General features: G+C 37.2%; 8 protein-coding genes across 8 annotated transcripts; 4 read left to right on the plus strand and 4 right to left on the minus strand.

The window, feature by feature from the left end:
- Nucleotides 1–501: 501 nt before the first annotated feature.
- On the minus strand, nt 502–1,247 carry I206_106345 (uncharacterized protein; the record flags this gene model as incomplete). Its single annotated transcript, XM_070203296.1, has 4 exons — nt 502–613; nt 697–837; nt 899–1,034; nt 1,142–1,247. 4 exons carry the CDS (start codon nt 1,245–1,247, stop codon nt 502–504), a joined length of 495 nt encoding a protein of 164 aa, XP_070059397.1.
- A 1,534-nt stretch (nt 1,248–2,781) lies between these two features.
- On the minus strand, nt 2,782–3,636 carry I206_106346 (uncharacterized protein; the record flags this gene model as incomplete). The annotated part of the gene is made up of 4 exons (XM_019158842.1): nt 2,782–2,875; nt 2,941–3,144; nt 3,246–3,380; nt 3,449–3,636. The coding sequence occupies 4 exons, from the start codon at nt 3,634–3,636 to the stop codon at nt 2,782–2,784; spliced, it is 621 nt and encodes a 206-aa protein (XP_019007980.1).
- A 1,045-nt stretch (nt 3,637–4,681) lies between these two features.
- Nucleotides 4,682–5,326, plus strand: I206_106347 (uncharacterized protein; the record flags this gene model as incomplete). The annotated part of the gene is made up of 1 exon (XM_019158843.1): nt 4,682–5,326. One exon carries the CDS (start codon nt 4,682–4,684, stop codon nt 5,324–5,326), a length of 645 nt encoding a protein of 214 aa, XP_019007981.1.
- Nucleotides 5,327–7,842: 2,516 nt separating this feature from the next.
- Nucleotides 7,843–10,826, plus strand: I206_106348 (uncharacterized protein; the record flags this gene model as incomplete). The annotated part of the gene is made up of 5 exons (XM_019158844.1): nt 7,843–8,236; nt 8,343–9,646; nt 9,706–9,752; nt 9,803–9,882; nt 9,955–10,826. 5 exons carry the CDS (start codon nt 7,843–7,845, stop codon nt 10,824–10,826), a joined length of 2,697 nt encoding a protein of 898 aa, XP_019007982.1.
- Nucleotides 10,827–11,352: 526 nt separating this feature from the next.
- I206_106349 (uncharacterized protein) lies at nt 11,353–15,192 on the plus strand (the record flags this gene model as incomplete). Its single annotated transcript, XM_070203297.1, has 15 exons — nt 11,353–11,383; nt 11,536–11,692; nt 11,784–11,809; nt 11,933–12,130; nt 12,209–12,289; nt 12,384–12,529; nt 12,621–12,841; nt 12,902–13,020; nt 13,099–13,203; nt 13,255–13,382; nt 13,442–13,811; nt 13,905–14,257; nt 14,322–14,580; nt 14,684–14,862; nt 14,926–15,192. 15 exons carry the CDS (start codon nt 11,353–11,355, stop codon nt 15,190–15,192), a joined length of 2,640 nt encoding a protein of 879 aa, XP_070059398.1.
- A 1,119-nt stretch (nt 15,193–16,311) lies between these two features.
- Nucleotides 16,312–18,970, plus strand: I206_106350 (acetyl-coenzyme A synthetase; the record flags this gene model as incomplete). Its single annotated transcript, XM_019158846.1, has 9 exons — nt 16,312–16,595; nt 16,736–16,939; nt 17,014–17,160; nt 17,218–17,258; nt 17,323–17,504; nt 17,567–18,345; nt 18,409–18,646; nt 18,729–18,861; nt 18,936–18,970. The coding sequence occupies 9 exons, from the start codon at nt 16,312–16,314 to the stop codon at nt 18,968–18,970; spliced, it is 2,043 nt and encodes a 680-aa protein (XP_019007984.1).
- Nucleotides 18,971–19,331: 361 nt separating this feature from the next.
- Nucleotides 19,332–21,364, minus strand: I206_106351 (imidazoleglycerol phosphate synthase, cyclase subunit; the record flags this gene model as incomplete). The annotated part of the gene is made up of 3 exons (XM_019158847.1): nt 19,332–20,993; nt 21,103–21,178; nt 21,243–21,364. The coding sequence occupies 3 exons, from the start codon at nt 21,362–21,364 to the stop codon at nt 19,332–19,334; spliced, it is 1,860 nt and encodes a 619-aa protein (XP_019007985.1).
- A 511-nt stretch (nt 21,365–21,875) lies between these two features.
- I206_106352 (uncharacterized protein) lies at nt 21,876–24,252 on the minus strand (the record flags this gene model as incomplete). The annotated part of the gene is made up of 7 exons (XM_070203298.1): nt 21,876–21,940; nt 22,025–22,075; nt 22,131–22,219; nt 22,298–22,563; nt 22,674–22,940; nt 23,007–23,088; nt 23,153–24,252. The coding sequence occupies 7 exons, from the start codon at nt 24,250–24,252 to the stop codon at nt 21,876–21,878; spliced, it is 1,920 nt and encodes a 639-aa protein (XP_070059399.1).
- Nucleotides 24,253–25,861: the final 1,609 nt, after the last annotated feature.

The raw sequence follows: 25,861 nt of genomic DNA on the forward strand, positions 1-25,861 counted from the left end.
ATATGATTATAATTCCCTGAACATCTTAAAGATCTTGTAACGTGGCAGCCTATGCAAAGTCAGAGGATTACGTAACTGTTGTTACTGCCCTCAATCCGAAAGAGCTTGGATACATGAGAAACGTGATTGCATAACATGTGAATATGGACAAATATGATTGCAGACTATACTCAAATTGAGGAGGGATGAGTGGAGAGAGGGGGAAGGTCCATGAGTCTTCGTTAGAAGACGACTGGCTGGGTAAGGATGTTGCGAATGTCTTCATGTTTAGCAAAAGGCTGCTCGGTCGTGATTAGGTCTTCACCAACTTCCCTGCAATGAAGTGTAGCTGTCAGCGAACAACCACCTGATTCGCCCGTGACCGCAGGGTGACCTGCCTCAATTTGTTCTGCTCAAGCAATTCCTTTTCTGAAGGTTTAATGACGAAGTCAAATTCTTCCATGCTCGTGGGATATGACAAATCTTCCGGAAGCGCGTTGTTCAATGACTCAATCCAATTCATCATGGCAAAATCCTCGATTTCCTCTCCTCTGGCGATCCGAAAACGTCCTGGTGTTCCTCTTGTGACATGGTAGGGCGACTCCTTTTAGCCAACACAATGGTATCGAAAAACCTGAGCAAAGTGTCAGGATTTCCAACACACCGCCAATTCATGATGTAGATGCCATATACATGACAAGGAAATATAACACATACCTCGTTACATCCTGTTCAGAATGACCCGATTTGCAGAGCTTTCTCAAAGCGTACAGCCACTTGCGTCTTCGAACGTAGAGGTCACGCGACTTTTTAGTCTCGTTGAGTATACTCGCAAGCCCGGGGTCGTTGGGGTTACCCCTGAAACGAACTGTCAGTGTCCAGATAGGCAACATATTGAAAACTCAAACGGACGACTCACTGCTTCTTCATTTCTTCGTATGCTGTATTGAACGCGTTTTCTTGGTATGCATTATCAATAATCTTGCGATCCAGTTCTCGAATAAACCATTCTTGTGTTCCAGAAGTCCCGGTAGATCGTGATGGCTCTGGGGATCCTTGAGTACCTCACTTCGCGTTTTGAGATCTCGTGAAAGAGGTACTAGAGACATGGAAAAGACACGTCTGCTACTGCAGGTGTAAGGAATTATATAAGGACACTCACTTGGTGCTGGCTTTGATTTCTTGAACATATCAATCCTGCTTGGAATTTGGCCATCAATACTTGAGAGATCAATCGTTACTGTGGGATGGGCGATTGCATTCGTCATCTTGGTAAATACGAGTCTAGATTCCGCATTTGCCTTTAGGCGTGATAATAGGTCGAGACGATACACCGATATCCCCTGAGCAGGATCGGAAAGCGAATACGAAGGTTGCTAAGTAGAGTTCGAGACGAGGTTCACGAGATATACATTTCTTAGGGAGAAATAGTAGTAACTTAGATACAGTGTTCGGTATATATATGTATAGTTCTAGAGCCGCGCATCTCCGTCCTTCCTTATCTATGACGTCCTTAGCGCCGTACTAGCGTATTATGACATTAGGTCATTCCAGACCTCTCTACAATGTCAGCTATGCGCATCAGCTCATGCTCATAAGTTTACTGTTGACACAACAACTGAGAAGACTTACCGATAATAAGGGTGCCAAGTGCTCTCGTTCTGAGGATTAGGGATAGCCACTTCAGATGATATCGGAAATCTAGTGGCGGCTGTTTCGATGTCAGTGTTTAATTTTGCTTTGAAGATGTGTGCGTGCCTATCGTAGGTAGATCGGGTCTTGGTGGCAATTGTGACACCCGCGAAGTATCTTTTGGCAAATCAGCGATTGTTCTCTCTCCCATATCGCTATCTAGATAGGCTCATCTACAACAAGATCGCCAAGACTGGTATTATTATAACAGCGCACCTTTTCGCATCCTCCAAAGAGTCATTTGCCGCTTGAAGCGTCGTGAGACATCGTGTAAGACAATTGATCTTGTGTGTCAATTCTTCGGCGGATTCTCCTGTTTCTAGGCCAGCAAGGATGAACGCTGAAGCCGCGGCCTGGATAGCTTAAGGGTTACGAGCGAGTCTAGATGGAAGATAAATCTACCGTGAGTGAACGTCCTATAATTCTAGCCCAAGACTCGACTCACTGGTAAGTACTATTCGAATGCCCTGACATATTGAGGTGATGTATGATGTATGAGGCGTTATGAAGCTTATCTCAGTAAAAATAGGAGCATGTCAAAGACAAGATGAACAGGGGGAGTGTAACTTATAGGGCCTCATGAAGAGATAGCTTAGGGCAGGTAAACATTTCGAATGTGGTGTAAACAAAGGTGAAGTCTCTCTTGTATACAAAGGATGATCAGCGCTCTTTGTAAGGCTCACAATGACGTACAATGACCTCACGAATAACAAGGGAGATGATGATGACGCCTTCGGCCGTTCAGCCCTTCAATCCATTCTTGACAGCAAGGGATTACAAATACGTGTTTCCTTTTGCACTTACAATAGACAATGACACGACCAAAGCTTTTATCGTGCCACAGGTCAAATGAGAGACGTTGCATTGCAATGGCTTCGGTTCTGATCATTTCATTTGCCGTCGTCCATGATGTTGCCGAATTTGGCAGAATGCATCACGAAAGCAGGAAACCAGGCTAGTCATAATATACGATGCATGAAGTCAAGTTATAGCACTACTGGATCATGATGGATGATGGAACGAAAGATGGGCTTGGGAAGCGATCATGACGGATGACTTGAACGAGCAAGCATACCATCCAATCAAGGATCGATAAAGCAGCATGAATCATTAGCCGGAGTTCGAGGGGCCAGCAATTACACTGGCCATCGACGAAAACTTGTTTCTACAATCTCGCTGGGTCTCAAATTCATCTAAAATGTCTCTACAGCGACAGCTCGAGGAGTTAGCTCAGTCATTTGTGCTCATCAGATTTTTGAAACGACCTACCGATAAGGAGCGTTCCAAGTATCTGTGTCATTACGGTCTGGAATTGGTGTATGATCTGATGCATGATCAGGGACATACTTTTTCAGATAATCGGTGGCCATTGTCTCGATGTTCTCATCTACTGACTGACCGAAAAGCCGTCGGTGAAAACTGGGATCAAAGGTGGTCCGCATTTCCTTAGCGAGAAACATACTTCTCATGAACCTATCTAGGACCCATTAGTCTCTCTCACATTGTGCCCGCTAATTTGCATTACAGCCCCGGTATTGAGTTTGTTCTGATAGTGCGAATTCCACCTAACTCACCATGTCACCTCTGGTTCTGAGTAATCTGCGTCATTCAACGCCTTGCAAGCTCTTAATCTAGTGCGCTTCTTCAGATACTTTTTCTGAACGGCCAGGGCGACGGCAAGGAACCCGTTGCTGATCATGTCGGGCTGGCTATATGGATGAGTCATTTAGCACTGTAAGACGATATGGCTTTATACTTGTTCGAGATAGCAGCACACCCGCTGATATATTCTACATTCCTGTCAGCTGCAGCTAAAAGAGTCGCGTTGGCGCTCAGCTGCCCGTCCCAATATGCCGAGGATTGAGCGATAGACGATCGGGGTTCAGTTCCCTCAGCTTCAGATCGTAGGAACACAAGCACAGCCCCATCAAGTAGGAGGGCTGATCTACTCGACTGTGAGCGCATGCTCCTTCGTCTCAGCACTTCTCTCGACATACCTGCGACTGAGATCTGAATTCTCTGACATGGTGAGAGATTGCAGCGTTGTGAAGGTTGTATGAAGTAAAATATGAGAAAATAGAGAGTTAGACAACAGCGCAGGGGTGGGGTGTGTATATTTATAGGGCACAACGTAGGGATACGTGGGCGCAAGTGAGCCTTCCATGGGTAGACATACATAAAGGTAAAGTCTCTTTCGTATACAAAGGATATTGACCGTTTTTTACAAGGCTCCACGATGACATATATTGACCTCACCAGTAATAAGGGAGTGATGATGTCTTCGGTTGTTTAGTCCTATACTCCCTTCTTTATAGCCAAGATTCGTAAACTCACACTGTGGCTTTCCTTTGAGGACAAAGATTGCAAATATGATGTCGCGTGATAAAGTCATGGTATTCACTGGTCATGCTCGCAAGTATGCGTGATGAAGTCATCCTGAAGAAAAATTCGAGGTCTGGACTAAAGCTGGCGTAAAGGATTTCAAGAAACAAGAATTCTTATCAGAATTCGAAACTCTTCTCGAGCTCAAGTCTTCCTCCAGAGAGCGAGCCCAGACAAAGCAGCGCTACACCAACCCTTGAGGTAGATCTCTGAGATAGTTTGAAGGGGCAGAGACAGAGGAAGCGCCTTCTGATATGCTTAAAGAAGCAACAACGTCATCATGAAAGGTCGCAGATGATCAAAGGGTCTACAGAGCTCTCCTTCGCACCTTGGGCTACTTGCCAAGCCGGTCTGTCATTGATCTGCCATAAGCAGTCCAACGGTCAGACTGACAGAAAGGTCCAATACTCAACCCGCTGAACCCGGATTGAGTCAGCTTATATGCTGATTCCGCGAATCATCGAACTCGCGATATGTCATTCATAACACGGTCCAGAATTATCACACAAGCGGGCATAAACCAAAAAGCTCCCGGTGTCGTATAATTGTGAGCTCTTTGTTCTATATCTTCATCACTAAACACAATATCTATACAAAATTCTCAAAAGCTTTCACATTCATCTCCAGCATGTCCTCTGGTCGAGCCTACGCAACAGCTAGCAGAGAACTCGCAGCCGACAAACTTGTCCGACAGCTCGAAAGTGGCGAAAAAACCCCAAGTAGCGCATTTCAGCTGAAGAATGCGAAAGTCTGGCAATATCTGGAGTACAGGGCTCAACGAGCCCGGTCATCACTCAAGACGAATTACGACCCTGATACACTGGTCAATTCTGCCTATGCACTCTCAGCTCTAGACGCTGTCAGGATATATAATATTGAGACGACAGGTTGGACGGATAATGATTATGATGCAAGGGTTGAAAGAGTTTGGAGGTCTCACGGACATGGAAGACAAGTTCCAACTAAACAACAATGGGGAGATTTCACGAAGACAGAATTTGATAGACTCGGCGGAATTGATCCCACAGACGAACTGATGCGGAACATTGTACAGGCATTCGACGAGATAACCCCAAGCAACAGGTCATGGGCAGAATATTTCACGTCCTGGCTTGGTTTTGAACAAGGAACTTCGACCATCAGGACTCCTAAGGAAGCTTTCGCCGCTTATTTCCTTCCCGACAATCCCAGCGATTGGGACAAGTGGACGAAAAAACTTGAATCAAGACTCGCTTGGAATACTCTTGTTTTATCTGACGTCTCAAAGCACTAGCTGGGTGGCTAGGTGAAGTTCACTTAGAGAAATCTCCAATCATATTGTATAGTAATAGTCGTAAATTTAGTATTGTCCAGACACTCACCCAATATCCTTTCATAGTAGCTCAGCGTATATGTAACCCATGTCTATACAGCACTTCTCATCCAACCTGATTCTCGACGATCGTGGCACATCAACTGACTCCTGTTGTTGACGCAGAGGCTCACAGGTTACATGAACCCAAAAAGACTTCTCATACTGTATTGGTTGGCATACATTGCTGCAGGTGAGATGGATGGTTGAGACGAATCCTGATCAGCCTCTGAATAAGAACTGAGGAGTGGCTATAAATATCGACGAGTCGAGTACGAGAGGATACTCAAAAGATATACATGTCTTACGGATGAGAACGGAAAGACCGTAGCAGCTCTACCAACTATGTGTATCGTATGTGTCGGAAAGTCTTCTGGATGGTGCAGTGGCAAAATCGTGTCAGGCTTTCTGACACAGACAAAATATTTGTACGAGTTCCAGTATTTGTTCTTGACTCCACCTCAGCTATGATGTCTAAATCCGACATTAGCGTATCAAGACATATAGCATTGATCAGTCCACACTCGCCAGACTCCATGACGTATTCATTGAGAGGGAAGCTGATAGGCCTAGACTTAAGCTGGCTTAAAGGCTTTCAGAGATTTGAAGGTATTGTGGCTCTTAGGTCTTCCCATTTTAACGCTTACGATAAAGCAACGCAAGGCTCGACCTTTAAAACATACAAAGTCTCACAGGACTCACAAGCGACTTCTCATCTTGATGTATTTGATCACGCCATTTCGAAAGAAGGCGAGCACAAAGACCGTTCTACCGGTTGATCCTTTGCGCCTAGAACAGTTTATTGGCCAACAGTATCTCACAGGAAAAAAGTTCCACAGCACTGATATATAAGCCTTTTCAAAACGGATTGTCTTATGCTCTTCTTGTTATATTTCTCCAGAAGGGCCTCCTCATTATGATCGAAGTGCAACTGAAGCTTTGGAAACATTCATCAATTCCGGAAAAGGATTGTTCCAAGATGTCGAATTGGATTGCTGAAGATAATCATGAATATGAAAGGTAATTTATCGTTTTGTCGATAAGCTTCGATAGATGGCTACTCATGATGAAAGTTTCCTTATGTTCAATAGGCATGCAATTAGTGGTATGAGATTTTATTGTGAAGAAAGAAGGATGCGCAATCTATTTGACTACTTTTCGGTCGGCATGAGATTTTGGTATTTTGGAATTTGCGATCGAAGGGTTATCCCAAAAAGATACATAGTTGTCACTAAGGCGGATCGAAAAAGACCAAGATGGTTATGGTGGCGTCATTAAGAATATTCTCTCTTTTCTGTGTTTGTAGCTATTTCCGTCTGATGCCGCGCATAACGTGTTGAATTCCTTAATTAACCCTGAAAATAGTAAAAACTCCCTTGTAACTTTGTTTTTCAGCTGTGCCGGGGCCTTAAGTGGTTGTCGTAGTTTTGTTTTAAGCAGACGTCACCATGAAAACCAAAAATCAGATTTCATAGTGGAGATTTTGCTAATTTGGTCTGTCAATAATCGCAATTTCTTCATTGGTAATCATCACTCACTGCCTACGGAGGCCTATAAGCTTAAAACTACTCGAGCCGCGACAACAAAAAGACATCTTAGAACGTATTGACACCTGGGTAATTTAGTTAGTAAAACGCAACGGGCTCACGGTATCCCGAATCCAAACACCGAGCCCGAAGGTCCAACGTGTGTTTGTGTTGGTGAATTACATAGTCTTACAAAGCATTTATAGAAATACTGCACAAGACAATCAAACATCAAGTGAAGATCTTCCTCATTCAATTCGGAATACTCTTCAGCTTGAACACAAACTTATCAACCTCTTATGCGGTAATCTACGAATCAACATGAGACAAATCTTGGCCGAGTTCAGCTTCGGATTGTAAGAAGAACATATTAGAGCCATCCTTTGGACACCCACTACTTGATGCGCACAAGCAATTTAACATCCTTTGGAGACGCGTCACTCATTACAGAACTCCCCATCAAACTCAATATTTGGGGCATTCTGTTTGTGTAAATTAGTCGTTTCATTGATAATTTAATTTTAGGTAGCGAGATAATCTGGAGTTTGAAGGTCAGTGGTATATCTCGACATTATCGCATATATCACCAACTTGTTTCTCCCTACTATCTTTGATAAACCTATACGCGCAAGTCCAATCAGTGAAGATTTTTTTGGAGCCAAACATCAAGGAGAATTACTCTTGAAACGGTATTATATCCCTTTAATTAGCTTGAAATCTCCTCAGTAGATATCGATTTTACCCTTTGTTAATCAAATCTCACGGATCCAGTCGGGACTCGAAATTCGCATTGAACGCTTGTCGATCACAAATTAAACACTTGATTCAGAGAAAATTTCGAGTTTATTCGACCTGAGGACCGGAACCCGACTCAGAAATCACCAATGAATCGAAACCTTCCAAATAGTCAAAATGACAACTTCATCTTTATTACGACCTAGTTTAGGAATAGGTAATGCTCCTAATGATCATTCAGCTGGACCATCTAGATCTTCTTCATCATTCTTACCTCCTGCCACTGCATCCACATCAAGATCAGTGACACCAATAGGACTACCCCACTCATTGGCTTCTTCAAACCAGAATCTACATGGTCAAGACGCACCTCATTCTCATCACCACAGTGGATTATCACGGTTGAAGCACATGTTTGACAATCAGAAATATGCTTTATTCGAAACTACCGTCATCATACATGAATTAGCGAATGTTCCCCAATTGTCAGGGGAATTTGATATCAAATGGAAGTTTAGAGGCAAAAAGCCAAGAGGGAAGGAGTTGATAGAATTGACCAAAAATGGACATAGTGAGTTGGTTTTTTTGTATTCCAGATCATGACGCCATTTCTGAGAAAGTGGGATACACATCCCTTTTGGGAATTGAGCGCTTATGCTGGTCACAAATTTTGTTAGAACCACTTCCAAAACCCTCTTTACCCAACCTCAAATTGCAATCTCAGAATATGCAAGCTTCATCATCAACCATATCAATTGGAACCACTTCAACAGCTTCTTCTGGGGCCTATCCCCCTACACCTCGCTCACTTCTCAATCCCTCTAGCTCAACAATCCCACCTCGCCCGCCGAAATCGCTTTCTCTTCCACCACCTAAGGACAGCTTCGATAAACCAGAAAAGAAAGGCTCGGAACCCACACCTCTCAAACACATAGTGACGCCTGATACTGCAGAGTCTGATTATGGTCCCGTTGATTCGCCCGAGCAATTGCTGGTGGAAGAACCTGAAGTTCTCGAACATGCGGATGATCAAGGTGATGAACCACGTTCCAGGAGTACAACCGAATCAAGCCAGAATTCGATGAACAGTAAGACTGGAATCCCGCCCTTGATCAACATTCATCGATCGAGTATGACATCAAGGACTGGGCCTTCGTCTTCTGGTACTTCCACACCAACGGATAGACTGGCTATACCTAATGCCAGAAGTATACCTGTACCAGTCAGAGGAGGGACTACACCGTCTTATTCAACTCTCATAGATCCCACTATACAAAGGGACGAGCCGTCAAGACCCGGAAGCTTGACAAACCGCACGACTTCATTCGCAAATCCCAATACTGCATCCTCGTCCACAGCTTCCTCCAGTTCCAATCTGACACAGAAAAGACCATTCCCCTTATCAAGAACCAGGTCAGCCTCAGGACCTGGGTCAACCTTTAGATCTTCGTACCATAGTGGAGATGGAGAACATCCCGACTATTCATCGGAGATGAGAAAGGGAACAACACCTTCTTCATCTCTGAAATCACATTCTGCAAAGTGGGATTATGAATTGCACCATACAATAAGGATTCCACTTGGTAAACCCCTTCAGGTACCTACAACACCGAATACTGGTAGCAGTGGAGGAATTCCCCACGTAAGACAGAAATCGACTGGTCCACCTTTACCTGGATTAGGTGACGGTCCGTTATCGGAATCTGGTTTAAGATTGTTGATCGAACAACTACCTTTCCCGAGCCATAACAAAGCTCCTCCACATCATGCATCGGCTTTTCATCATGATAATTCCGCAGGTGCTGCCCTTGCGAATGCGTATGCGGAAGGTAAAGAAAGTGTATCTGAAGTCGTACGAAAAGAGAGTAAAGATAGAACGTTCTTTGGGATCGTTGATATTGATCTCGCTCCTTTTGCTGGTAAAGGAAGGACCACTAGAAGGTTTTTGTTAAAAGGTAGTAGAACTAACGCTACAGTAAAGGTGAGTTACTGTCTGATCCTTGAGCGCGCCATCACCCCGTACTGACGAGTTCGTAATAGTTGACTGTCGATATGAGATGGATAGGAGGCGAGGAACGCTGGGCTGCGTGAGTTGGACTGCAAATCTGGGTTGGAACACGAGCTGATGTCATCGCAGACCACCAATGCAAGAGGGTCATCATGTTGCTGGGGCAGGGAATTTTATAGCTGACACCCAAGACGCCATGCGAAGTGATCGTGAGTCGGAATTTCATGCTTAGGCTGGTATTCATTTCCGTGATATCTGCTTATACCCGCCATCTGACTTAGTCGTTTTGGCGAAAACACCCTCAAACTCTTCTTCAGGCTCATCATTAGGCTTGGATCTGCAAAGAACCCGTACGACTTATTCGAGTTCATCAAATTATCCAACTCGTAACGCCTCTTTCACTGAGTTGGGGCGATCAATAACATCACACAGCTATCAATCATACGAAAATCATTTGGCTCCATCTCGTCGTAATCAAATTAACGATAGTCCAAAGAAAGACGTTAAACCTCTAAGTTCAATAGCTCATTCAAATGTACCATCTGGTAGACAATCACCTCAATCAACTCCTATTATAGATCCCTCGATCTCTGAAGGATCCGGATTATTGAAAAAGCTTGGACCTTCACCTGTAATTATGAATATATCAAAAGCGAATGATCATCATAAACATCACACTCATCATCTTCGACGTCATCATGGACATGGACATGGTCATAAACATAATTATTCTGGAGGTATAAATGATTTACCACCTGAAGTTATAATTGAAGCTATTTTTAATCCGCATCCAGCAAATGTTGATGGACCATTTACATATATACCTAAAAATCAAATTTATAATGAAATTGAATTAGAAAATGAAAAACAAGTTTTAGAAAAAGTTATAAAACAAGCTTCTGAATCTTCTTCAAATTCAAATTCACATTCAAATGAAAATACTAATAATAATACAGGTGGAAATACACCTGATCAAATTATTGATTTGAATGAACAAGATGGTCAAATTATTAATGGAAATGTTAATGTAAATGGGAAACATAAATTAGGATGGAGAGGTATGAGAGCAAGAGCTAAAGCTGAAAGGGAACAAAAAGAGAAAAAAGAAAAAGATCAAAAGAATAGAAATAGGAATAATCCTAGTGGTCTATAATTGTTCTGTAATTTTGTTATCACACATTTCTAGGCATTAATTATATTTAGTTACTTAAAGTAGGGATAAGGGATTATAATTCATTTTTTTAGTTCTTCTTATAAAATTATCAAAAGTGTTTGTATTTTTCCAATTTCTCGGCATGCTTGATACGTGTGACAAGCATGTTATTATATGTACATGTTAATGTATTATATCTTTATGCTAATTTTGAGTATATTGCCTTGCATTGAAACATTAAATTCATGTGCAAGTTGAACTCGAGGTATTTTGGCTTTAAGGGATAATCCGTCGGAAAGTAAGCGAATGACTGAATGCATGTCGCGCTTGTTTGGGTTTGGATTCGGTGACGTTGTATTCAAGAGGATGGTTATTCAATATCAAACGAATATTAAGATAATTTGATAATTAGATAAGTTATACTACATACTGTTTTCTTAAGAAAATAACTTCTGAGCAGAGTGATAGTAACATTTCATATTCATAAAAGATTTGATTGACCAAAGATTTGGATATAAACATTACGATGAGTAGAAGAGATGTTGATGAAGCAGCTCGTAAGTTTACATTACATTATTCTTGAGAGAAGAAAAAAAGCCATTAGTTCCTATAATATATATTCTGTATCTATATCTATTGATATATATATTTTGTTTTGGAAGAATATAAATGAATACTTATCAATTTGAATTGATTTTATTAATTGTAGTTCTCAAATTATATGGAATTTCATCACTTGAACCACAAGTTTGGGAATCAATAAATCATGAAATTGAAGGTCCATTAGCTGGTACAATTACTGGAGAAGATGGGAAATTGATTGCTGAAGAAATTGATCCTTTAGGTTTACAAGGTAAACTTGTTGGGTAAGTTCAGTTATGATATGATATGGTATAGTATAGTATAGGTCGAGAATATATTGATGATTTTCTTTTAATAATTTGATCAAATTAACAGTGCAAGTGAACTTGATTTGAAAACAAGTATGTAATGTTTATTTTCCCTATTCCCGCATCTATAATTTAATCAAAATCCACAATTTGGATATATATCTGACTTATTAATTCGATTAAGAGACTAAATTTGTTATTGTTATTGTAATTTAGGAACATCAACTTCAATTTCTTCAAAATCATTTGATCCTAAAATGTTTCTTTCTGCACATCATCCAGATGCATCTTTTCAAGATTTACAAAAAGGTATTTATAATTTAGAAAAAGCTATTGAAAGTAGAAGTGAAGCAGTTAGAATTTTAGTAGAAGAAAATTTTGATAGATTTGTAGGTGTTAAAGCTAGTAGTGATGGTGAGTTTTTTTCTCCTCGGGGGTCAAAAAAAAAGAGTGAAAGGATTAAATTATTGAGATAAATTTAAAATCTTATAGTCGTTTATAGAGATATGAAAGAAGGTTTCTTAGCTGATGATACCGATCATGGAACGAGAGAACTTCGAGAGATATTTAAAGGTAAATTTGACAATCTTGTATCATTTGAAGTTATATAACGTATACTATATATGTCATTGTTGACGGAAAAAGAAATTGATGTTTTTACTTTTAGTCACTGGTCATAGAGCAGATCAAGTTTTCTTACCCGTCTTGGAAAATGCAGTGAAAGCTTCGAAATTACGTTCAACATTAGGTGTAGTTGAAAAATCAAAATTTTTATTTAATCTTCCTAATCAATTGATGGAATCTATTAATGCTGTAAGTTATCCCTTATATTTCATCTTGCATCATTGTATGTGTTGTGAAAATCTAATGATTACTAATTACGTCTTTGATTTGGGAATGTTAGGGAAAATACGATCAAGCTTTGAGAGATTATAAAAAAGGAACTTTTTTACAATCTTCTAAACAATTAATACCTGGTGTAAACGCTTCAAAAGAACAACAAAAGAGAATATTTGATAAAGTTTGGAAATCTGTTGAAGATATTATGATCGATATGCGAAATAGACTTGATGCCGGGTTAAAAGATCCAACAAAAGGTGTTGAAGAGCAAGAAAGAACCATAGAGTGAGTTTGTTATCGTCAACAATAAAGGTATAAATTAATTGGAAAATGATAAAATTATAGGATTTTAATTGAATTAGATCAAAGTGATGAACCCGCTTGGACTTATTTGGAGTATCAACATAAGCATATATTGAACAATATGAAGGCAATTTATTCCAAATCGCAAGAGAGAATCAAGGGTGAATAAAGTCCACCTAATGGAATAAAATATCCGACTCCGAATATCAGCTGATTGAAGAGTTTTTACCATTTTGTAGCTTCTAAACAGCTTTGCGCGTCCGAAGCTTCTTCTTCAAATTCTGAAATAGAATTGCTGAGAAGACAACTCGCCTCAAACGAATATCAACTAAACACTATCAATCGTGAGTTCATTCACATATCATATTGTTAGATAGCTGACAACCACAATTTAGCCACAACCATAGATGCGGCTTGGATCACCATCCAGACCTTCGTCAAGCAATACTCAGAGTATGTCATTAGGTCATTACCGGGATTCTGGAAAATTGCCAAAGCTTGTATGGATGGGAAATATCGTAAGGTAAGCTTTGTGTATTTGGACTTTGAACAATGGCACGGCTTATATGGGGATGATTATAGAGGGACTCATCAGGAGCAATTCCAGCATCGAAAAGACCAGCATCAGTATGCAGAACGATGGGATTAGAAATAATAAAAATGTATATCAAGGATTTATCTCAATTTTTTACACTTTCAGATATATCAGCTTTTTCTTCCAAATCATCGACGGAATCAGAAGGAGAAGGAAATATACCTCCATTCGTACCTTTTGGAACAAGCGTGATTACTGCATGTCATTTTGCTGAAAAATTAGTAGAAGAAATAAATGAGTGTGCCAACGAATTGCTGGGAGCCGATATCGGATCTGAAGTAAAAAGTGGTCTAGCGACGTTCTTGGACAGTCTTAGATGGAGATTTGTGGAAGTCATTTGTTCTACTTGGGCAAGAGGTTTGTTAAATTCTTTACCCATCAATCCCTCTAGCTGGGCTGAAGCTGGGGCTCGAGCTTGACATGACTTATCTAATTTGAATGGAATTACAGATTCGAAATTGTTACATCAACTTGATGATTCTTTCACTTCTTCTTCATTATCAATAACGGGCTCAACAAGTAAAACAGTATCGAGATATCTAAATATAATTGAAGAATTTGAAATTCGAATTATAACTTCGTGTAAAAAACTCTTACCTAGTTCATCAACCATTGGATCAAATAATAATATCAAATCAAGCGATAATTTTAAAAAGAAAATTAAAGATTCTTTTGTTGATACACTTTGTTTTTGCTTTGATGGAATGATTGATTTTTCCAATAATAATAATAATAATAATAATGAAGGAGAAGGACTGAGAAGACCTAGTAGAATCACAATAAATAAAGGAGGGGATGATCATGTAAGTTAAAATAAATACAAGCTTGTTGTAGAGTGATATTCTATATTGATTCAAATTGACTTAGGAAACTCGCCTCTTATTGACTTTAGCTCAATTCGATTTACTTAAAAGATCATATCTCTTTTCAATATGTAATAAAGTATCTAAATTACTTGATGTTGATATGAAAAAGGATGAACAATTACTTTTAGAAGTAATTGAAAATATGAATGAAATGATATTCCAGGATTTGATATCAAAACGTTCTGAAGGTTTAATTAATTTAATTGAAGAAGGAATATTAAATAGTGGAATTGATTGGTTAAATACTTCAAAACCTACTGGTGAGTGGGGTTTTTTCCTCTTCAAATGAATATTGCGATAGAATAGCGGCGGTATAGTTACTGATTTAATTATTATATGATTATCGATTTATTTTTTCTCCAGAAGTTCGACCATACATGCATAAAGCTATTTTATTACTTGTTGAAACTCATTCAAGAATTAATCAAATTTCAATTAATTTAATACAAAATATAATTGAAGCTTTAGTTAATAAAATTACTCAAGTAGCTTTTATAAGTTTTCAAAAAATTCATAAATTTGGTACAGGTGGAATGTTAACTGTGAGTTTAATTGTTTGATCAAATTTAATTGAAAGAGGAATAATGAATTCACAAATTAATTAGGCAACATTGGAAATTGAATTTTTACATCAATCAGTAAATAATTTCATTTCAATAAAATCTAATGAAACTTTATCAAAAATATATGATACAATTTCACAATCTTATAAAAGACAAAAAAGTGGAAATAATAATGATAATGAAAATGATAATGATTTTAATAAAGAATTAGAAGGTTTAAAAAAGATTTTAAATATTAGTAGAAAAAATACTGGAATGGAAACTCTTTGTTTTAGAACTTCTTCTTCTTCTTCTTCTTCTGTTGGTTAAAATAAGTTGTATTAATATCAAATAAGAATGTAAATGATGAGCTATATATTACTTTGAAATGTATTGTAAAGTTAAAGTATATGATGATCAATTCAATGATTTCGAAAGTGTGAGAGTCAAAGTAGACTAAAAAGGGAAGCTTGGCAAGGCATATAGACTTATTTAATAGTCAATGTCATGATAGGACATAACCGACAAAAGAGAGAGAGAGAGTATATTTAATTCAAGAGAAAATAATGGAAAATCAAACCGAAGATAACCGAATGACATTGAATACATTTCAGTATTATGGGAAAATAGAACAAAAAGAAATCAATCATACCCCGTATTTTGACGATACCATGAAAAAAATAAGAATAGAGTAATCTTTCAGTTCAAGTTGAGATTATCATGTGTTTTTGGTATTTTTTATTACGGTGATCAAATACTAAGTATACATACATACGGCTTTATTGAATTCCGAACATTACCCATATGTTTATTGGGGGTTTATTATTATTTCGGATATTAATATAATGAAAATATAACCGGTTAATAAGAATAACCAGCTGATTGGTTATAATAGTATTCCGGTTATTAACTTTTTATACTTATATATATATATATATAGATATATATATAATAACCCTGGATATCATCTTAACTTTACAAACTACTATCATAATAACAAATCAAAATTCAATTTAATCACAACTCGCTTAAACAAGGAATCTTAACTACTTAATAAATAAGAGAAATCAAACAATTGAGTAAATATTACAAAACCAAGAAACAAATTCATAATATGTCTACAGTTGATAGTATAAAAGATACTGTAAATAATGTGAGTATTTTATAAAAAATCTAAACCCCACTTACAAGCCTTCGTTTTCCCCACTTTTGACTTTTTGAGTATTTCCAAGAATTTAAAATCGCACTTCTTTTCCGGTTGACCGGGATAGAGCATTAGGTTGAAATCAAAAGAGCTTGTTGATATATATATTTATATATACACAAAGATAACTTTCATTATTACACAACTCTTTTGAACATCCATTATATTTCGTATAATCCATTTTTTAATAATTTATACTAATAATTCATAAATAAATTTAATTTTTATAGCTTTTACAAAGTACTATGGAAACTGCACAAACTGTAGTACATAATGTACATCCATTACCAGATTCAGTACCTGAATCAGAAGATTTATTTCCACCTCCACCAAGATTAAGAGGACAAGAAGGTAGACCAAAACCACATATTGGACCAAATTATCAATCTTATTTAAATGAATGGAAAAAAACTGTTGGACCAAATAGTGATAAATGGTGGTTTGAAAAAGCAAATGAATGTTTAGATTGGTATACACCTTTTAAAACTGTTAGAGCTGGTGGATTTGAAAATGGTGATGTACAATGGTTGTAAGTGTTTTTCTTTTCCATTAGACTTCTAGTATTCGATGGAATGGTTACACACCGAATGTCCCATTCACCTTTCCAGGTCTTGAAAAGGACAGTCAGATTAATTAATACTGACCTAATTCAATTTGATCCTCTTCTAGCCCAGAAGGAACTTTAAACGCATCTTACAATTGTCTCGATCGACATTTTTACAAAAATCCAAATAAGACTGCTATTATTTATGAAGCGGATGAACCTTCTGAATCAAGGGAAATTTCTTACGCAGAATTAATGAGAGAAACTTGTAGAGTTGCCAATGTACTCAAATCTTGGGGTGTAAAGAAGGGAGATGCAGTTTCAGTATAGTGAGTCAAATTGCCTTAACAAAGTGTCGGCAGTATTATAGAAATGAGCAAAGGCTTATGATGCTACGTTAAAGTCTCCCTATGACATGGCAAGCTGCTGCTGCTTTCTTGGCTTGTGCTCGAGTTGGTGCTGTCCACTCTGCAGTCTTCGCTGGATTTTCTGCGGAATCTTTGAGAGATAGAGTGAATGACTGTGAATGTAAAGTGTTGATTACTACCGAGTAAGTGCATATAAGGTTAGATTCATCAGCACAGATGCTGATTTTCGGGATCTATAGTGAGGGACGAAGAGGTGGAAAGAGTATCGCCACGAAAGCCAGTAAGTGACCTTTTGGTGCTTTGGGCCGTCATCCCTTCGCTAATAATGATTGACGTACAATCAGTCGTTGATGCTGCTTTACAACAATGTCCTCTTGTCGAACATGTCCTTGTCCTTAGAAGAACCGGAAACAAAGTACCTTTCACTGAAGGTCGAGATAAGTGGTGGGATGAGGAATGTGCCAAAGTACCAACATACTGTCCTTGCGAACCCATGGCTTCGGAAGATCCCCTCTTCATCCTTTACGTGAGTTCGGTAATGACCAGCAGTTGCTGGATCTCAGCTGATATAACGTTATTCCCGCATAGACATCCGGTTCAACCGGTAAACCCAAAGGAGTGGTTCACTGTACTGCCGGATACCTGCTCGGTGCTTACTTAACCGTGAAATACGTATTTGATGTTCACGCCGACGATAAATTCGCTTGTATGGCCGACGTCGGATGGATCACTGGTCACACTTACATTGTTTACGGTCCTCTTGCCAATGGTGTCACAACGACAGTGTTCGAATCAACCCCAGTCTACCCAACAGCATCGCGATACTGGGACTTTGTTGACAAATGGAAGGCTACCCACCTATACACCGCTCCTACGGCAATCAGGCTATTGAGAAGAATGGGTGAAGAGCACGTCAAGAACCATGACTTATCGTCGTTAAGAGTATTGGGATCAGTCGGAGAACCAATCAACCCTGAAGCATGGCATTGGTATAATGATTACGCAGGAAAGAAGAATTGTGCCATTGTCGATACATATTGGATGACGGAAACAGGTTCCATCGTTGTTACACCTTTACCAGGTGCTATCTCAACTAAACCCGGTTCAGCGACTTTCCCATTCTTCGGTATGGATGTCGATATAATCGATCCTCAATCTGGTCAAGTCCTTCAAGGTAACGATGTGGAAGGTGTACTGGTAGCTAAGGCACCTTGGCCTTCGCTCGCCCGAACTGTCTTTAAAGACCATAAGAGATATTTGGAAACATATATGAAACCGTATCCAGGATATTTCTTCTTTGGTGATGGTGCTGCTAGGGATTACGATGGATATATCTGGATCAAAGGAAGAGTTGACGATGTGATCAAGTGAGTACGAGATTTCACTATAAAGTCTCCCTTACCAAAATCAGAGCTGATCATATACGATAGTGTATCTGGTCATCGATTGTCTACTGCTGAAGTCGAATCCGCTTTGATTCTTCATAAAGGAGTAGCCGAAACTGCTGTCGTCGGATCTCACGATGATATAACAGGTCAAGCTGTATACGCATTCGTCACTATGAAACCTGAATTCGACCTTAAATCTACGAAAGAAGCGGATTTAAATAAAGAATTGGCTATACAAGTCAGAAAAGTTATTGGTCCTTTCGCTGCCCCTAAGAAAATTGTGAGTCCTTGACCCCATTTTGACTGTATAGATGGGTTCTGTCGAATCGTCCGGTATGCTAATTGTCATTCGTCATTGATAGTATCTCGTGACGGATTTACCAAAAACGCGATCAGGTAAGATTATGAGACGTATTTTAAGAAAGATTGTTGCTGGAGAAGGAGATCAATTGGGAGATCTATCTTCAATAGCTGATCCTTCCATTGTTGATGAGAGTGAGTCAAATCTTTTTCAACTATCAGAACGAAATCTGGTAAGAATGGTTAGCTAATCATAACCATTGTAATAGTCAAAGAAAAGGTTGGTGCCGCTGTATCTAAATAAAGCAACTCAATTTTGGGATTATAAGGGATGAGGTAGAAGAGAAGAAGTTATGCCAGGATGATAAATGTGTATGATCATATCGATTTTCGGGGCCGAGTAAACGAAAGAAGTTTTCTCATGTGTTGATTAGGTTAAATAATTCCTATTTGTTTTTGGATATTTAAGTACGACTATATCAGTATGAATAAAATATCTAAATGCTTGCGTTTTTGGCATTCTCTATACGAATTGCGGAGAGGCTGATTCATGATAATTTGTTGTTAATGTTTTGTGTGGGCGAAATAAAAGTCATTAAGGATATGCATATTATTGGTATAATATTAAAAAAAATTATGATGATAATCCTTTTTTTTTTCTAAATTTATATAACATCTAATCCACAACGTCTAACAGGTAAATTATTATTTTCTAAAGTTAATTTAACTTGATCAATTTCAACTTCTTTTCTATGAAAAATACCAGCAGCAAGAGCAGCTTCAGTTTTAGTTTTTGTAAAAACTTGTAAAAAATCTTCAGTTGATCCTGCACCTGAAGAAGAAACTACAGGAATATTTACATTTTTTTTAACTAAATTAATTAAATCTAAATCAAAACCTTTTTTTGATCCATCTCTATCAACAGAATTTAATAAAATTTCACCTGCACCTAATTTTTCAACACCTTTTGATAATTGAATTACATCTAAATCTCTTGAATCTCTTCCACCAGAAATTGTACATTGATACCACCAAATTTTACCTTTTTCTTCATTTGAAGTTTTTGAAATTGAATTATCTCCATAAATTAAACAATCTAAATGTTTTTTAATTTTTAAATCTTCTTTCCAATTTGGATTTTCTTTTGTGTTAATATAAACTCTTTTTGGATCAATTGAAACTACAACAGCTTGATTTCCATATCCTTTTGAAATTGTTTCAATAGGTGATTTACCATTTGGAATATTATTATTTTTTAATAATTCTTCAACTGATAAAACTGCTTCTGATCCAATTGAAATTTTATCTGCACCTGATCTAAAATATAAACCTGCAACTTCTAATGCAGATCTAAATGTACCATCTGGATCAATTGTATCTTTAATTCCACCTCCAATTGTTAAAGGAACAAAAACAGTTTCTGCTGATTTTTTAATAACATCTAACATTGGTTGATCAAATAATGCAGAAGATCTAAAAGAAGTTATATTTAAAAATGCAATTTCATCTGCACCTTCTAAATAATATCTTTTTGCTAATTCAACTGGTTTACCTAAATTTCTAACTTCTTTTTCTTTTGAATTTGAATCACGTACATCATATTGATCACCTTTTGTAACAACTAAATCACCTTTATCATTTGAACGTACATCTAAACATGCAATAATTCTATTTGTTAATCCATTTCCATTATTTCTTTTTTTTAAATTTGGATTTTCAATTTGCCATTTTTTTCCATTATTAATTGAAATAAAATTTGATTTTGATAATTCATCAGTAGATGAAATTAACCATTTTTTTAATAAATCTAATCCTGCTGGACCTGATTTTTCAGGATGAAATTGACATGCAAAAATATTATCTTTTTTAATTGAACTTATAAAAGTTTCAGATCCATATCTTGATAATGTATATGCGTAATCTTGCATTAATTCTTTTTTTGTATCTGTATCTGTATCTGAATTTTCACTAAGTAAAGCAGCATATGAATGAACAAAATAATAATCTTCATCTAAAATTAATTTTTCTTCTTCTTCTTCTTTTTCCAAAATAAAAGAACGCCAAGTTGAATTCCAACCCATATGAGGAACTGTTTTTTTACCTTTTAAATCTTCTGTTGAAAATTTTTTAATTGGAAATGGAACTACTCCTAAACCTTTTGTAGATTTTGATTCTTCTGAAGATTCAAATAAAACTTGCATACCTATACAAATTCCAAAATATGGTTTACCACTTTTAATATAACGTTGTAATTGTTCATAACGACCTGAAGATCTAAGTGAATTCATTGCTTGTTCAAATGAACCAACACCAGGGAAAATGAGTTTCTAAATTTTTGAAAACATATATATATTAGTTATAATTATAAAAATATTCAATCTATGATAAGTGGGTATATAATCATTACTGAAAAGTGAGAATCTATTATTTACTCACCTCAGCTTTATCAAAATCACTTTCATCTTGAATCCATTCGAATTCATATCCTAACTTTTTTATCGAATTTGCTAAACTATTTATATAAAAGAAAATAAATCAATAATTTGCCAAATGAATCAGAAAAATCCCTCACTCACGATCTAACATTACCAGCTCCGTAATCTAAGATGTAAAGCTTCGGCTTGTGATCTTTAACATGACCTGCAGGTTGATCTACTTCAGGTATAGGTAAGATAGTATCGGTCTTCGGTTGTACCATATTGAACGATAGGATGAAATGAGGTGTATCAAATGCGAAAGGAGTCTCCGAGAGCTGGGTTTGAAGATTGAACGACTACGTGTGTTCGTAACTTGAATTTAGCACTTGAGTGCGAGAGAATTATGATGAATTTTGTAAGGAAATATATATTTCAATTTGACTTTATACTATCGCTAATTTACTCGAACCGACTTTTTGGGATGCTTCGACTCGCTGTGACTTGATCATTTATTAATAATGACTCGTCTTTCTCAGGCACCGTCGTTTGTGGCGCTGATTAAGGATTGACTGAATAGTTGAAGACTGAGTACTCAATCATCGATATGCATGTGCATAGGCATGAGGTCCAATCGCTTTACATTCATGTACAGTAAAATATATGCATTTGCTATTGAGTCGATGATTACAACATTTGAAAGACTACTCGAGTCTAAGGCATCTATACAATCTATTGCATCTATATGTCAAAAAATACCCTCATATGACCCAAAACTTGAGATTGTTTATCGTTTTAATCCGATTTATCTTTTTCTTTCCAACTTCCAGCGAACTTGTGTTCAACCATAGCTTGAGGATCTGATAATAGAGCATAATGGTATCAGCTTCCACAATTATATAAAGCAAATGATGACTTTTATATGAGGGAAAGATGAAACTCACGGTTGCTCATCTGAGCGCCAAAATTACCTACTCCAGGTGAAAATCCGGTGACTACATTAAGAATGTGATGAGTCATGATTGTAATATTTCTGGTTAAGTAGCTTACTTGGAAGTATCACCACATCACCAATTCTCATGGGCGTGGTAAGATCTTTAAGATCTGTCCATACTAATCCATATTTAACTCGCAAATAACTAGTGAGAAAAACTTCTTCAACATCCTCCTCCACTTTGGATGTATTATATGAAATTATCAGGAGAGAAAGGCCTCACCTTAATACAGCATCAGTCCACACTCCAGGTCCAGTCCAAGCCATGACCCCGACCGGACCTCCATTTTTCGGTTCGTTCAATACATTTACTTTTGCCAAATTCCTAGCATCGTCATATCGACCTTGATCTTTCAACACTTTTACAGAAAGAGCGTTTGAATGACTCCATTCGATAGCTTTTACAGTTGAGTGATAGATTCTCAATAAGGCATTAAGCGCTATGGGATGATTTGGAGCCGAAGATATTGTCCATTGTACTATTTGAATCTGTTTTCCCAATTCAACATTCATCAGCTATGATCTCCTCAATAAAGATCTGCTCCACAGTTTACAGGTATAGGGACGGGTAGAGAGAACATATTATAAAGACTACGTACAGGTCTTGGCCACCAATCAAACCAATCTTCTCTGTCTCCCACATCTGCCTCTAGACCTACTATAACACTGGGTTTTCCAATTATATCATCGATAGACTCTCCGGATTTCGCACGTTCCAATTGATTCTCAGTCAACCATCCATCTCCACCTTTAAACAATTTGGGATCATGTCCCCATTCAGAAGGAGATTTCAGTAAAGTTGTATCTGTATCGGTGTAGATCCCCCCTTCGAGTAGTATAAGAAGGTATCGAAGAGTATCTGAACGCTGTATCATGACGAAATTGCCATATCAGTATTTTAATCTATATCTAACTTTCGAGTGTATACCTACCAATATTCCGCTAGGCAAATTATCCCACATTTCCTTTAATCGACTTCCTGCCAATCGTTTTGTAACATATTGATCCGCGTCACTGTGAAGAGAAATTGTTTAATTACTACTTTCATTTTCTCTTTCAAATTCTCAATGATACTCACAAATCAGTTAACAAATCCCATTCCCAACCTTCATCAAATGCTTTTCCATCTTTCCAACTAGAAATTTCTTTTGAACCTTTCTTTTGAGAATTTTTATCAGTTTGCCAAATATGTTTATTAAAATCCCAACTATCCTTTTTAGAATTTTCTTCTGACTTAATTTCATCAAAATTTGATTGATCAGGATGTCCAATATAATTAATTAATCCATTAATTAAATTTTCTGAAATTTTTTTAGGAAAAATTTCTTTTGAAAATTCTCTCATTTGATAAAAATAATCTCTTTTATTTGTTGGTCCATTTAAATAAATTTCATCTGCAAAAGTACCTAAAATTGATAAAGCACTTTTTATAGGTTGATTTTCTGGAAATTTTCTTAAACCACCTAAAAAATGTTCAATTGATAATTTTAATCCCCATTCTTGTGGTTTTATATTTGCTAATTCTGCCATTTTTTCAGCATGACTTAATTCTAATTTTGTTTCTTTTAATAAATCTTTTCCATCAGATCCTATTATTATACCTGGTAATTTTGTTTCTCCTCCTTCTGAAATATCTAAATAAGAATAGGTATTATTTAGCCCCCGATAAAGTTGAATAAGTCCGATGGTTATACAGGCTTTTTCCAAAAACATTAACTTACCATCATTTCCCCATATATCAAATTTCTCCGCATTACCCATATACCCGTTAGTATTTACCCACCAACCTAACAAAGCGATTATACCCAATATAGCTAGAACTTGGGATAACAATCTTCTTCTACGTAATCCTATATGTGGATGAGTTAATTTTGTTGACAAGTTTGTAAACGATGAAAATGGTTCTAAAGATGGAGATCTAGGTAAATATTGAGGTAAAAGAACATCTTGATTTTCCAAGCCTTTCTCATTCAACTCTAGATGTTCTGAATCTTGATCATGAGGTATAAATGCATTTGTAAGATTTCCAAAAGTCTTAGAAACGTTTCTTGAATGATTCTTGAATGTTTGAGGATTAACGATAGTAGGTGAAAATACTGTTGATGAATTTGATAAAACTGAATGATCGGATGAAGTTCTTCTGGAGGTACTTGAAGATGAAGTCGAAGAAGAAGACATTTTAATGGGTAATTCGTCGTATTTAAGTACTGGGATATATTTTATCGGGTCTTCTTTTATGTCGATTATATACACAATTCTGAGTTTTTAATTTATGTACCTTCCTATGATCATTCCCTTCCTTTCAAAGACCCCGGAGCAATTCAACCCTTTGTATGTAGGACGAATTAATGTCAATCAAATCCACTTTGATCCTTTCTCAGACCGGGGTCGTCAGAATGGTGATGGGGTGTTTAATCGATGTGCTATAAAAGTAGGATGATATATGTACCTTTGTTCGCAATGAGAATAATGACGTTTTTGTGACGATTGTTTTTGTTATTGCCGATATATTGATTCTCGTTGACCTCTTTTCGTAGAACAAGTTGGCAAGTGTGAGGTTATAGTGGAAATGTACACCTCGACGGGTCTTGAATAATCATATTGTAGTATGTATTATACAACTAGTTGAATTTTATAATAGTTGAAAATGGGCTGCGGAATTTGACGATAAAGTGACTACGGTGACAAATGGAAAAAGAAAAAGATCAACATTGAACATCGTTTTCAGGGTATATTATTATTGAGGTTTAAAAATAACGCATGACGCAGTAATAAATATTAAGCCCAGTCAATTTATTACTACAACATGTTTCATTCTTAACCCTCAAGCATAACATATCGACTACGAAAATGGAAAGTATAGCGAATTACCTTGTAGTATGATTAGATGTGTGTAATAATCATATCCATCAAGTGTATCAAGCCAATTTAGAATGATTGCGCCCTCTTGGCAAGAATTATCTAACAAACGATATCCTATAATTTTGGCTCTTATCCGCTGCATTTTGTAGAAATAATCCTGCTACATCCTTAAATATGGTGATATATCTTCTATGAGTGATCTCGAAAGGCATATATACCTTCATTTTATGATGACAGGACCAGGCGCCTTTGATTGCTAGACCATTATGTGAATAATCGACTCGTTATGAAAAATGCTCTCCATGCTTTAGCGAAGGGCAAGTTTGCTGAAAACCACTCAATGCCAAATCACCAATTATGAAAGTCGACATCCAACATTCATATCGTATCTCATGCTCAACTTGGAAGGTATGGGATCTCCTTTGACTCTAAAAATTGGTATCACCGTATTATTTATCCCTTAAATAAAGCTTAATATGCCTGAAATGGGACCTTTACGATTTCTTTCAGGATTGTAGAAAGGTATGAACAGATGTTTCAAAAGTAAAGCTATTAGCCTATACATACGAGTATCTTCTAAAGAGGGAAGAGACAAGAAGATTGTCATATCCCTTGTTTTACAATAATTTAGATTCGATCTTTTCCTTACCGATATGGGAAAAAAGCGGCGTTTTTACCATATTGTATGTGTATATAAAAATGTTGTGTGTTCGATTACCTCCGAAGCTCCACTTCTTCTCTCTTGGGACCTTGAATTATCTTATTAAGGGGAAGTAAAAAGATCACACTGTGTAGGTATGAAAGCAGCATAGGAGGATCATCTATGCATTTGTGATTCTAAGGATCTTAATGGTCTTTAAATCCAGAACGCACTGATCACAAGGACTAATTTAGCTACAAAATAATCAATTATAGTTGATTAAAG

Source organism: Kwoniella pini, chromosome 9 (genome assembly GCF_000512605.2).
Source record: "Kwoniella pini CBS 10737 chromosome 9, complete sequence".
Classification (NCBI taxonomy): Eukaryota; Fungi; Basidiomycota; class Tremellomycetes; order Tremellales; family Cryptococcaceae; genus Kwoniella; species Kwoniella pini.